Genomic DNA, 15359 nt, shown 5'->3' with positions numbered 1-15359 from the left:
CCCCCCCCCCCCGCGTCTGCAAAATGCGGACATAGTCCTTGTTCGAAAGGGCGTCGAACCATGGATTCATCGGATTCCGAAAAAGATAACCAGTAGGGCACGCCCATTCCTTGTACGTGTGCGTGCGCAGGCGCTCGCGTGCTTATAACGTACGTGCTATTATTACATTATTAAAACTTTCAGGGCAAACGTTCTTCCTCAGGTGTTTGGTTATAGAAACTGGGTAAAGGTGTTGTTATGTATAGTATATATTTCTATATGTGTGTGTTAACATTCTACAAACAGCACTGCTTCTACGTCATATGCTTGCATAGTTTACCATAAGATATTCAAACTTAACATTTTTTTTACCACGTGTTAAGTTTTTTAAAGAACCCATCATCTGATCACTTAATAAAACTACCCCACGTAACGGGTGTACATTTATAACCATATAATGGGTGTACATATTTTTCCATATAATGAATATATACTTCTATAACTGACCCCCTCCCAGTGGCACAGCGGAATGCCTACGGGACGCTAGAAACCGGGTTTCGATACCCGTGGTGAGAAGAGCACAGATAGCCCATTGCGTAGTTTTGTTCTTAACTTCAAACAAACAAACAATCGCTTCTATAACTAGAAAAAGGTGTATATCTAAAATCAGCTGCAGTAACGAGCCACGAACCTGAGGATTCACGGCCAAGAAACTCTAACCAATAGCCCATGCCAGAAATGTTTACTAAATCAAACCGTACAAATACCACCTGATCACAATATTTCTGATAGCACATTTAAACGTGATTATTGTGCAATAGACATCACGAGGATCCCCAAATGTACAAATGGCATCACTCAGCACGTTATCTATACATTTCATCAACGTCTTGCCACAGCATGGTAGAGGTTCAAGAATCCAGTCTTTTCTTGTGTGGTGGTCCTGTTATTAATGCTCACATTTAAAACGAGTGGTAACGAATATTGCTTCCTTTTTTTCTCTCTCTCTCTTTGTTTATAGGAGTTCATCAAGCCTTGAAACTAAAACTTTTATGACAGATGTCTGTTATCCTAGTTTGCACTCAGCTTGACTCTGTCCTTTTGAACAATTTGAAGTAAGTACTTGATTAAAAAAAATCTAGCTTATTCATTGGAGAGCGGAAGAAAAGCTGTGATTAATCTATCTTTCGTAGACTTCAAACGCACACACGTGTATATATATGATTAAAAAACAAAGATCACATCATAAGGAAGAATAACGTAGATTTTACACAACCTTAGATGAAAACCAGAGCACACCTACCCACCTTATGGTGTCTACCCAGGTGATACATGTCTGTTTTGTAGCTGCGTTGTTTATTTTCTCTTTTCTCTTCATGTTCTACGTAATATTGCAATTAATTATATATATATATATAACCCCCCTCTCTCTAACCGCACGAGCAAATCAAACCAGTTATTTATATCTACTTACCACTGCTAGATGTAAGTGTTTTAAATTACCCCCAGAAAACGATGTCAACGGTAACAGAAGCCAAGACATGTTGCACCTGAAGAAAAACAAACGTAAGTTGTTTAGAGTATTGATGTGGCCATAACTTTGAAGTGTAACGTGCACGCATACCGTACTATATGTAAAGAGTTAAGGCGGACGAAGTAAGCATTTTGTTTGTTTATTGAATTTCAAGCAAAGCTACAGGAGGGCCACCTGCAACAGTCGTCCTTACATTTGAAGTGATAGACTAGAGGGAAGGTAGTCATCACCACTTCACCGCCAACTCTTGGTCTACTCTTTTACCTACTTTTGAAGTGATAGACTAGAGGGAAGGCAGCTAGTCAACACCACCTCACCGCCAACTCTTGGTCTATTCTTTACCTACTTTAAAGTGATAGACTAGAGGGAAGGCAGCTAGTCAACACCACTTCACCACCAACTCTTGGTCTACTCTTTTACCTACTTTTGAAGTGATAGACTAGAGGGAAGGTAGCTAGTCAACACCACTTCACCGCCAACTCTTGGTCTACTCTTTTACCTACTTTTGAAGTGATAGACTAGAGGGAAGGTAGCTAGTCATCACCACTTCACCGCCAACTCTTGGTCTACTCTTTTACCTACTTTTGAAGAGATAGACTAGAGGGAAGGCAGCTAGTCATAACCACTTCACCGCCAACTCTTGGTCTACTCTTTTACCTACTTTTGAAGAGATAGACTAGAGGGAAGGCAGCTAGTCAACACCACTTCACCGCCAACTCTTGGTCTACTCTTTTACTAACGAATAGTGGGATCAACCGTCACATTATAATGCCCCCATGGCTAAAAGGGGGCGAGCATGTTCGGTGACGGGGTTCGATCCCGCGATTCACAGATTGCGAGTTAATCGTCTTAACCATCAGGCCGTATAGATTTTGTCTCATCAGATCTAATACTTTCATATGCTAAAACTGGGCCCAATCAGCCAACCTTAGTGGCCCAGCGGGTAATCTTGAGGCTTCATAAAGCCAAAAATCTGGGATTTATTCTTGTCGTAGCCATAACTCTTCGCTTAAAACAAACAAACAGAAACTACTAAGACTGTTTTTAATCGGTAAAATAACATCCCTTATATGGTAATGGTATTTTCAAGGTCAACGGCATCTTATGCGACACGTGAGCGAAATGGCCAATACAGAGATTCCAAGTAGTTCAGGTGGAGACGTCCCTAATTTTCAACTACTGGCCAGAGGGATGTCAGCCAATCAGCAGCACCCTCTACCACAAAGACTTTGTGAAGCTCTTTGAATTGAATGTAACCGTTATAACAAACGTACAGCTGAAGGTGCGGGACGTGTTCAGTGACATCGAGGCGCGAACCTTGGATCTTCAAGTCCACAATCCGACGCACGACTTTCAAGATTTAATTTATGAGAATTTGAAACCGCATAAATGTTTTACTTTTACAAAATTCGCTCAGGTTTTCATGCGCACTGTTGAATGTAAATGCTCGATACAAATAGGCTTAGAGACTCTTTCTTTGTCAAGGTATTCCAGACATGTTGGACTAAAATATTTGCACATGCATTGTTGATAAACTCTTTCAATCCTGGATGGAAAAATCCGATCTATCTTGGTGACTGAACAATAGTGTGTTGTTCTAGAAAAAAACAAAGAAAAAGGAGATCCTTTCATTTTTGCGAAGAGCTAGCTAGCTTTGTCAACGGGGATCAATAAAATATTTTTAGTAATCCCGATATAAGACAGGGGGCGAGTCTAACATCCTTTTAGTGCGGTTTAGGTTAAAACAGGGGGATGGGTCTAATGTCTTTCTTGTGTGGTATGGTTGAAAACAGGGGAGTGAATCTAACGTCTTTCTAGTTTAGTATGGTTGAAAACAGGGGAGTGAGTGTAACGCCTTTTTAGTGTGGTATGGTTGAAAACAGAGGAGCGAGTCTAACGTCTTTCTAGTGTGGTATGGTTGAAAATAGGGGAGTGAGTCTAACGTCTTTCTAGTGTGGTATGGTTGAAAACAGGGGAGTGAATCTAACGTCTTTCTAGTGTGGTATGGTTGAAAACAGGGGAGCGAATCTAACGTCTTTTTAGTGTGGTATGGTTGAAAACAGTAGAGCGAATCTAACGTCTTTTTAGTGTGGTATGGTTGAAAACAGTAGAGTGAGTGTAACGTCTTTCTAGTCTGGTATGGTTGAAAGCAGTGGGGTGAGTCTAACGTCTTTCTAGTGTGGTATGGTTGAAAACAGGGGAGTGAGTCTAACGTCTTTCTAGTGTGGTATGGTTGAAAACAGGGGAGTGAGTCTAACGTCTTTCTAGTGTGGTATGGTTGAAAACAGGGGAGTGAATCTAACGTCTTTCTAGTGTGGTATGGTTGAAAACAGGGGAGTGAATCTCACGTCTTTTTAGTGTGGTATGGTTGAAAACAGAATTTGTAAGTATATATAATGGTCTTTACTTTCAGCAGCACTACTCTTTGAAACCGAGTGAAAATCACTACATCAGCGTAAACGAACAGCAAGAAAAGTAACCGCGGCAACATAAAAATATCGAAATAATCACATATTATGACAGAAGTCTGTTGCATAACGCTAGAAGACACTACAATATAAAATAAGTTATATAACGCTAGAAGACACTACAATATAAAATAAGTTATATAACGCTAGAAGACACTACAATATAAAATAAGTTATATAATAGTAGAAGACACTACAATATAAAATAAGTTATATAACACTAGAAGACACTACAACATAAAATAAGTTATATAACACTAGAAGACACTACAATATAAAATAAGTTATATAACGCTAGAAGACACTACAGTATAAAATGAGTTATATAAGGCTAGAAGACACTACAATATAAAATAAGTTATATAACGCTAGAAGACACTACAATATAAAATAAGTTATATAACGCTAGAAGACACTACAATATAAAATAAGTTATATAAGGCTAGAAGACACTACAATATAAAATAAGTTATATAACGCTAGAAGACACTACAATATAAAATAAGTTATATAACGCTAGAAGACACTACAATATAAAATATGTTATATAACGCTAGAAGACACTACAATATAAAATATGTTATATAACGCTAGAAGACACTACAATATAAAATAAGTTACATAAGCCTAGAAGACACTACAATATAAAATAAGTTATATAACACTAGAAGACACTACAATATAAAATAAGTTATATAACGCTAGAAGACACTACAATATAAAATATGTTATATAACGCTAGAAGACACTACAACAGAACGCGATTGAGTATCAGTTCGGATAATTTCTAACTTTTGCTACTATGTTATACAATTTTATTTATTTATTTAACCGACCTGCTAAAAAGTCATATCCTGGTTTCCATAAAATCACTCGTTCATTACATCAGTACATCGAGAGTCGAAAAGCTGGTTTTACAACTTGGGAACATCCACAATTAAAATTTTCAAAAAAAAAGTTTGGTAAATTTCCAACAATGTCAGGCAACAGTATAAACATACAAATAAGCATAAGTTCCACAATGAATAGGCCTAAGTAAGCGAAGGATTGTGATAAAACTGAATACTTGTTTGAATAACTCTAGATGGTTTGGTTTAGGTTTCTTTTTTTCTCTCGGATATTCGTGCAAAGCTACGCAAGAGTTAGCCGTCCCTAATTTTGAAATGATAAGACTAGAGGGAAGGCAGCACCCACCGCCAACGTTTGGACTACTCTTATATATACTCTTATAACGCACCCACGGCTCTAATGTGCGGAGCTTGGTTTTGTGGTAATGGGACGCGAATCATGAATCTTCGGATTTACAGCCCGGCACGCTAACCAGTAGGCCACACTCGGCCCAGAATAGATAGAAAGAGCTATATTTTCATCTGAGAACTGACTGATTGTGTCTTCTTAGATAGTTCTACAGGGTTTTGTCCTGTCAGCTCTGACTGATTGTGTCTTCTTAGATAGTTCTACAGGGTTTTGTCCTGTCAGCTCTGACTGATTGTGTAAGCTGACAGGACAAAACCCTGTAGAACTATGAAGCGAGAGCCCAGTAAGAAAAATATAAGTAGAATAATAAGGTTTCAATCTCAATTATTCATCAGTCGCCATCTTACTCCTTTTACCACACAGAAGAAGAGGTCAATTTAAGTGTAAAATAATTCAATAAACTTCTGTAATTACCTTAGATCTTATTAACCGATAGAACGCGCGAGACAATCAAGATTCTATTAATATTTCTACATACTTATATATATATATATACAGAACAAACTAGAGGCTAAGTCTGATATACAGTGTATCCCCAAATCTGTATTTGCCCTGTTCGGCAGATAACTTTCCTACTGTGTTACAATTTATTCTAAATATGAGTGATCGGTACTTGTGTATTAGTTAACATTTAATAAATAATTCAAATCAACGTTTTATATTTACACAATTTTAAAACCTTTATTGAAGCCGTCAATGACTTCCATTTTAAAAAACACACTCTACATGTATATGTTTTGACGTCGTCGTCTTGGGGCGTTATTTACAGGGAAAAAAGTAAAAATTGTGTCTCGTAAACAACTCCTGAAGGCGGCGTAGTAGACGTCGTAACATGTACGTGTAGAGTGTTTGTTTGTTTGTTTAAGTTATGCACAAGGCTACACAGTGGGCTATCTGTGCTCTTCCCACCACGAGTATCGAAACCCGGTTTCTAGCATTGTAAGTCCGCAGACATACCACTGTGCCACTGAGGGGGGGGGGCACGTGTAAAGTATGTTTTTAAAGTAGAAATCGCTGACGTCTTCAATAAAAGTTTTTAAATTATGTAAATATAAGACGTTGTTTTTTAATTATTTATTGAATTTCACATTTTACCCTGTCAACAATGTAGTTTACCCACAAGTTTTTACTTATCCACCTTTTGTTTTTAGCCTTGTTGTCTGAATAGTTATATTAGCATATTGTCAAAGGTGAAATGGTGCCCTTTTCACGCTCCCTTTCCCGCGGATGTAAAAATGAGCACGTGCGCACGTGGATATACATATACAAAGAAAGGTAGGCATTAAAAGCAGACGAGTCGAACAACAAATCCAGTAGTAACTTTCATGTTCACACGAGAACGTAGATATGAACACCACCATGCAAAACTCGCCTGATAAGGTCGAGAAAGGTTCATTTATTTTAAAAACTTAAATATATATATATATATATGAACGTAATAAAAACATCCAACGCTTTAAAATAATAAAGCTAATAATGCAACTTGCTTGTTTGAAGTGTTATTTACAATATACAGATTTTTTCGTGCATGTGTGTAGTGTGTTAATTCTTCTGGTCTGTTTATCGGATAGACTTCACTACCATACGAAGAAATAGTCGACTATTCGAAAGCGCTCGAGGTCTAATTTTGAGTCTATTACACTTTATACGTGATCCTTTGTGCTAACCCTTTTATCAAAATTAAGGAATTACTTTTTGAAAAAGTTTTTTTTTTACACAAGTTTCCATTGACGACGGAATTATGTCTTATAGTAGGGGGGTGGGTGGGGTGAGGAAGGTGCTGAAATCCATTGAACAAAAACGTAACTGTATGATGGACACCATGCATTCGGTTGCTGTTATGTTAAAACGTAAATAAAACGAAGCCAGCGTCGTCAACACGCGTGTTTATCTTTTAAGTTTAAAACAAAAATGATACTCTCCCCACAGTCCTTGCTACATTGTTTACAATAGGCTTACCATAAAACCTTAAAAGCAAAGAAACCGAAAAGTAAACGAGTCTACTTCAGTACTTGAAACAAACTTTTTTTTTTTCTTCCCGAAGTGCCTGACGTCATATTTTCTAACGATAAGCTGCCTGTAGCTATCGTGCAACAGCATTGCAAGGTTAGCAAAAAAAACAACAACAACATACAAAATGAGTGTCTTTTAAAATTAAAAAGGAAATCGCATTCGTATAGTTTTGCGTGAACTATCGACATATAAATCGGTGCGAACAGGATCTCGCGTAGGAATTTAAATTTGACCACTGTTGGAGAGAGGAGGAGAACGTTAAACATATATATATATATATATATATAAGTCATATCAACTCACGCATATACAATACATGCACAGATATACACAACATTACACTCACTAAAATGACCGAATCCGCACGTATAAAAGGGTTTTCTTCAATCAACTCCAGCAGTTGCACAACACCCCGTAATGCTTGTCTCTAATGTCCCCATAACAGAGACAACTCTTTACAGTACGGAGATGCTTGTCTCTAATGTCCCCATAACAGAGACAACTCGTTACAGTACGGAGATGCTTGTCTCTAATGTCCCCATGACAGAGACAACTCTTTACAGTACGGAGATGCTTGTCTCTAATGTCCCCATAACAGAGACAACTGTTTACAGTACGGAGATGCTTGTTTCTAATGTCCCCATAACAAAGACAACTCTTTACAGTACGGAGATGCTTGTCTCTAATGTCCCCATGACAGAGACAACTCTTTACAGTACGGAGATGCTTGTTTCTAATGTCCCCATGACAGAGACAACTCTTTACAGTACGGAGATGCTTGTTTCTAATGTCCCCATGACAGAGACAACTCTTTACAGTACGGAGATGCTTGTCTCTAATGTCCCCATAACAAAGACAACTCTTTACAGTACGGAGATGCTTGTCTCTAATGTCCCCATAACATAGACAAGATAAATTAAAACCAACTGTGAGAATTTGTAACTCACTGACGAAACACTGATAAGGACGAAACTGAACTAATGCAAGATAATATCACAACGTAGTGTCATAATGGGATCACTTACATCACAACATAGTGTCACAAAGTGATCACTTACACCACAACATTGTCACCATGGGATAACTTACACTACGACATAGTGTCACAACGAGATAACTTACACCACAACAGTGTCACAACGAGATCATTTACACCACAACAGTGTCACAAAGTTATCACTTACACCACAACAGTGTCACCATGGGATCACTTACACCATGACATAGTGTTACAACGGGATCACTTACACCACGACATAGTATTACAACGGGATCACTTACAGTACGACATAATATCACAACGGAATTACTTACACAACGACGTTGTATCACAACAGGATCACTTACACCACGACATAGTGTCACAATGGAATTACTTACACCACAACATTGTATCACAACAGGATCACTTACACCACGACATAGTGTCACAACGGAATTACTTACACCACAACATTGTATCACAACAGGATCACTTACACAACGACATAGTGTCACAACGGAATTACTTACACCACAACATTGTATCACAACAGGATCACTTACACCACGACATAGTGTCACAACGGGATCACTTTCACGTGTTCTTGCAAGATAAACGACATTCCGAGTCAAATAATTATTGCTACAAAAGCAGAAGAGACAATTAATGAAACACAAACATGACTTTCATGCAATTATAGTAAGAGCGGAACTTAAAAAAAAAACTTGGCAGATGATTTTCTAAATTCATATTGTGTATGATGATTTCTGGTATAATAAATATTTACTATTCAATGATAGATTTTTTTAAAGGCACTAGGTGTATCTGGAGTTATGAGGGACAGGACGGACACTTGACACATGGGCTGTTAAAAGTCAAGGTCAGTCTGCGTGTTGCTAAGTGATCAGTTGCGGTTAGTCGGTTGTTTTGGATACAGGTGTAAAGCAACACAAGGGCTATCTGCGCCAGCTGTCTCTAAGTAGTAAATTATAGATTAGAGGGATGGCAGCTAGCCAACGACATCCAGTGTTAACTATTCGACTACTCTAATCGAATAATGGGATCGAACCGTCGCTCTTAGAACTCACCCGTGGCCTCAAAGCCTAAAGTGATTTTGTAGTAACAGGAAGCGAACCATGGATCCCCACGTTCACAGTCCAGGCAAGCTAGTGACCAAGACAAGTCCGGCCCAGTATATTGCAGTTAATTTCGTTTAAGATTTTTGGTGTCCACCGTATATTTTGCATGTGTCAACCGTATATTTCATATATTTTCTGTTAGTACTTCTGTAACAGACAAAAACATAAAATGTCTAAATATGATGCAATATCTGGCCTCACCCACCAATAGCGAGCTACGTAAAACAAATTGGTAATTTTAAAGTTAAGAATATCGCCATATATATATATATATATAGGGCCTGGCATAACCAAACATGCTCGCCCTTTCAGCCGTGGGGGCGTTATAATGTAACGGTCAATCCCACTGTTCGTTAGTAAAAGGGTAGCCCAAGAGTTGGCGGTGATGACTAGCTGGCTTCTCTCTAGTCTTTCACTGCTAAATTAGGGACGGTTAGCGCAGGTAGCCCTCGTCTAGCTTTGCGCGAAATTTAATAACAACCAAATTTATATGTATATTTATATCTTTTGATGATTATCTGTAATATTTAATTAAGAGCTTGATTTTGTTTCTACTTTTTTTATAACTGCAGAAACTGGAAACGGAGACGACAACAACTGATTTCACGTGTGTCATGGTGTTTTGTGCCTCACCGCTGGTACCGGCGATTTCGTGCCCAGCAACGCCTCCTAGCGTGTATCCAGTTTCCTGCCAGTCACAGTTTTTTTCAAACACGGCTGTCATACCAATTGCTACATCGCCAACATGGAAGCAGTCCTTGTAAGTCTTAGCTACAAAATTAAAGCTGAGAATTTAAGTTCCCTCAAGTATCTTTCCATGAATGATACTTCTTTGTATTTATCTCCTTAATAATATTTTAAAGTAAATGACATTTTCGGTCGTAATTCCAAGAGTACCTCGCGCTAACTATAATGATTTAACAGAAATAGCTAGAATTTCCGAAAACTATGTAGCATATATATGGTAAAGGAGTCCGAATTTTAACTCGTAACTTTAGATATGGACGTAGTCAACGCATTTGATAGTTTATAAGTAGAAATAATTTAGAGCTTCCAGTTTTAAATAATCAAATTGGTCAAACATTTGGAGGAGTTAGTTGTGGACAAAGTTAAGCGGTTTACAATTTAATGATCAACATAGACTAAATATTTCGATGTGTGGTATTCCAAACTTGAACGTTATCTTACGCCACATATTGGTTAATTAAACGGCCAGATGAAAGACTCAAGAGTCCAGGTATAGCTGTCTCTAAATTAGAACTGTTGGCCAGAGGGAAAGGGAGACCACTCAGAAGCACTCGCCGCCTGCATGGCTACTTTTAACCAAATGGAGGATTGGCTGTCATTTATCTTTATTAAGAACCCACAACTGAAAATGCAGAGGGTTTTCAGAGGCATATCGTGGGTTTAAATCCTCGAATGCCCATGTGCAACCATGAGTGCTAACTACTTAACATAAATTTGTTTATTTGTTGAATTTTGTGCAAAGTGACTCGAGAGCCATCTGCACTAGCGATTACCCCAAATTTGGAAGACTAGAGGGAAGGCAACTAGTCAACATTACCCACTACCAACATTTGGAATACTAGAGGGAGGGCAACTAGTCAACATTACCCACTACCAACATTTGGAATACTAGAGGGAAGGCAACTAGTCAACATTACCCACTACCAACATTTGGAATACTAGAGGGAAGGCAACTAGTCAACATTACCCACTACCAACATTTGGAATACTCTCTACTAACAAATAGCGTGATTGATCGCCACAATATAACAACCCCCCACAACTGAAAGGGCGAGCATATCCGGCGAGTTGGTTCCATCCCGTGCCCAGGGATTTAGCCATTACTGTTAACGTTTTCACGGCTAAATTGATGCTACATTCCGATCATTTTTGAGATTCAGCATTTAACATTTCCTGACCACCGAAGACTTCATTCCAAATATCTCGGAACTAATTCTTATTTTTCGTCTAATTGTTTTATCGACTAGCCTGACGCATGCGTCTTTGAACTAGTCCTACAACTCTTTTTTTTTATGCCAAGTAATGCTGAAAGATACGTGGTTAACTACGAGATAGGTGGAATTTAGAAATACTACACCTTATGTAATTGTGTAAGCTCTTCTCACCTGCGTACGAACATCATTTCTATTGAAGCGTAAGTTGGGAGTTCAAGCTCTTTGTAAATTATTTATGTGAACTCCATATCAGTACCTGCAGAATGAACGAACCATTTCTTGTCATCATTCTTCAATCGAGACCCAGCCAACCTTGAATATAAAATAACAAGTAATACAAGAAAGCACTACGTTCTTCTTTTTTTTATAGTAAAAATTTCATCACACAAGAATATGATACTATCAGTTTGATTTAAAATGTTCTATTGGTTTGTAGTCAACAGATTCCTCTACTGCTCACCACCCCTTTTTGTGATAATTCAACGCAATCGTCAGCGTTTGTATATGAATGAAGCAAGCTAAATGAAAAATCTGTAAATTTATTTTCAAAAGGTTACAGCCCCCCCAAAAAGGGGGGATTAAATAGTGTATGAAAAAAATTATTAATTTCTCTTTCACTAAGTAATATATTCTCTAAAAGGTTTACTTATATTTATTGAATTTTACTTTCAACCAACTTTGGCATTTGATTCATTTATTACAAATCTGTTATTAAGGGATGGTACCACCATCTTTGAGCCACACGAATGATGGGTTCGTGTTGGTTAACATATGAATTTTCTTGCATTTCTGAGCGTTGCAAAAACACAAAGCTCTACGATTTCTTGCTTACGTTTTTATACACAGAAAACATTTTAAACATAATTCAGAGTTGTGCAGGAAATAGGAATTGAATGTGTTAATAAATTTGTAAACTTGCTGAAACAAAAGGATGTATTATATACTTCAGAATCGTTGTTTTTACTTTAGTTGAAACAATTACATTATTGCTAAACTATTAATTAAACTAAAAGAAGAAAAATACACTTGGCTGCTTATCAAGTTAGTAACTTTGATATCAAAACTCAGCTATAAATGCAACACAACATCGCTTGTTACTCCTTATAATAGCTTTTGTTTTACATACAAATAGCTTCATGACTTGGCTTTTATTACACAGTCTAATAGCTTCATGACTTGTCATTTGTTACTCAGTTTAACGTTTCATGTCTAGATACAGGGAGCTTCATGACTTGTCATTTATTTCTCAGTTTATCGCTTCATGTCTGGATACAGAGCTTCATGACTTGTCATTTGTTACTCACTTTAACGCTTCATGTCTAGATACAGGGAGTTTCATGACTTGTCATTTGTTACTCAGTTTAACGTTTCATGTCTAGATACAGGGAGTTTCATGACTTGTCATTTGTTACTCAATTTAAAGTTTCATGTCTGGATACAGGGAGCTTCATGACTTGTCATTTGTTACTCAGTTTATCGCTTCATGTCTAGATACAGATAGCTTCATGACTTGTCATTTGTTACTCAATTTAACGCTTCATGTTTGGATACAGATAGCTTCATGACTTGGCATTTATTTCTCAGTTTATCGCTTCATGTTTGGATACAGATAGCTTTATGATTTGGCATTTATTACTCACTTTAACGCTTCATGTCTAGATACAGATAGCTTCGTGACTTGGCATCTATTACTCATTTTAACGCTTCATGTTTGGATACAGATATCTTCATGACTTGGCATTTATTACTCATTTTAACGCTTCATGTTTGGATACAGATAGCTTCATGACTTGGCATTTATTTCTCAGTTTATCGCTTCATGTCTGGATACAGATATCTTCATGACTTGGCATTTATTACTCACTTTAACGCTTCATGTTTGGATACAGATAGCTTTATGACTTGGCATTTATTACTCACTTTAACGCTTCATGTCTAGATACAGATATCTTCATGACTTGGCATTTATTTCTCAGTTTATCGCTTCATGTCTGGATACAGATAGCTTCATGACTTGGCATTTATTACTCATTTTAACCCTTCATGTCTGGATACAGATAGCTTCATGATTTGGCATTTATTACTCATTTTAACGCTTCATGTCTGGATACAGGGAGCTTCATGACTTGGCATTTATTACTCATTTTAACCCTTCATGTCTGGATACAGATAGCTTCATGATTTGGCATTTATTACTCATTTTAAGGCTACATGTCTAGATACAGATAACTTCATGACTTGTCATTTATTACTCATTTTAACGCTTCATGTCTGGATACAAATAACTTCATGACTTGGCATTGAGGAAACACTCAATGAAAATAAAATTGCAATCGTAATGGACTTTAGGTCTCGTTCCATTAATTTAGGATCAGACGTGGTCAAACGCATAGCATGAAGGACTGTGGATAACATAGTGGGGTAGCACAAGAAGCTCGAAAACAGAGCAATAACATTGTTCTATGATACAGTGGGGTAGCACAAGAAGCTCTAAAACCGAGCAATAACATTGTTCTATGATACAGTGGGGTAGCACAAGAAGCTCTAAAACAGAACAATAATATTGTCGTGTTGAAGGAGGAGTTCGCTCTTAGTTTCGTGAAATAAGACGAAAAACACTTTATGACGTTGATTAGTGTGAGCCAGTCGTACCCTGGTATTAGCGTGCTCGGATTGGGAATCTGAGAGGTTTATGACCCATTGTCACAGAAACGCGCCTCCGCACTTTAGAGCCGTGGATGCGTTATAAGAGTGATTGTCAAACGATGTTGCATGTACCAGATTATTATTTCGGTCGGATAAGAGTTGGCGGTTGGTGCTGTTGATTAACGCTGTCCCTCTAGTCTATCAGTTCAAAATTGGTGACGGCTATGCGCAGATGGACGTTTGAGTGGTGTTCGCGAATTTCAAAATAAAACAAACGAGAATAACAGAATTTGAATAGAGCTCGTGCAGGTTTAAAGTAGCGAAATAATTGAACTGATTACCTGACTTAGTTAAATGATTTCCAACTTATCTAAACCCCATTGTTATATGTTGTTGTTTTATCTGCATATTCTAATCCATATCTGACTAATATCCGTGTCTGCTGATTGAATATTTTATTATTATTATTATTACTGTGTTCAAAAAGTTTCGATGTATACATCTTTCTCTGGTGGATTTCCGTGGCTCGAACTGTCATTATGGTGTAGTGCCAGGCATGTGACGTAATTCGATCTTTAGGAAGGTCATGGTCAATTTTGCCTGGGTGTGTGTGTTTGTAGGGGCAACACTCTCGTAGTGCAGCAAACAGTGGTCTCGAGAGTATGTTGAAAAAAAAAAACGAGTTTCGATGCCCTTGGTGGGCATAGCTCAGATAGCCCATTGCGTAGCTTTGCGCTTAACAACAAACATTCATTCAAACACATCGTAATTGTTTACGGTTTTTATTCCGTTTGTTTGTTTGATTGGAATTAAGCACAAAGCTACACAATGGGCTATCTGTGCTCTGCCCACCACAGGTATCGAAACCCGGTTTCTAGCGTTGTAAGTCCGCAGACATACTATTCCGTTTGACAATGAGTTTGATTTGACGCGAAATGTAACACTCGAGAATTCACGACAGTCGAACAAGTTTTTTTTAAAAGGGGGGCTCCATATTTTCGATTTGCGTTAGAACACACAGATCTCACGTAACGATCCTCTTTGGAAAAATATTTACGGTGTAGGTACTTTTTCCTTCTCTAATAAACTTTTAAAGATATAATAAAAAAATAAAACAACACCCACACACTATCTATAGGGATTCCAGTTTCTAAACGGGTTCATGAAGTACGCTAATATGAGGGCCTCTCACCAGGGAGACGTTTTAAATATATATTACGATATAATAATAATAAAACAACACCTACACACTATATATATAGGGATTCTAGTTTCTAAACGGGTTCATGAAGTACGCTAATATGAGGGCCTCTCACCAGGAAGACGTTTTAAATATATATTACGATATAATAATAATAAAACAACACCTACACACTATAT

General features: G+C 37.6%; 1 protein-coding gene across 1 annotated transcript in view; it reads left to right on the top strand.

Moving 5' to 3' along the window:
• Nucleotides 1-15359, top strand: part of LOC106473995 — a 36070-nt gene that overhangs the window by 2300 nt on the left and 18411 nt on the right. Inside the window, exon 3 of the mRNA XM_013934681.2 lies at nt 9945-10132. Coding sequence (XP_013790135.1) covers nt 9987-10132 — 146 coding nt within the window. The 5' untranslated portion in view covers nt 9945-9986. The remainder of the gene's footprint in view (nt 1-9944; nt 10133-15359) is intronic.

This window comes from Limulus polyphemus, unplaced genomic scaffold (genome assembly GCF_000517525.1).
Source record: "Limulus polyphemus unplaced genomic scaffold, Limulus_polyphemus-2.1.2 Scaffold6706, whole genome shotgun sequence".
Classification (NCBI taxonomy): domain Eukaryota; kingdom Metazoa; phylum Arthropoda; class Merostomata; order Xiphosura; family Limulidae; genus Limulus; species Limulus polyphemus.
This window is presented reverse-complemented; position numbering and strand designations above follow the sequence as displayed.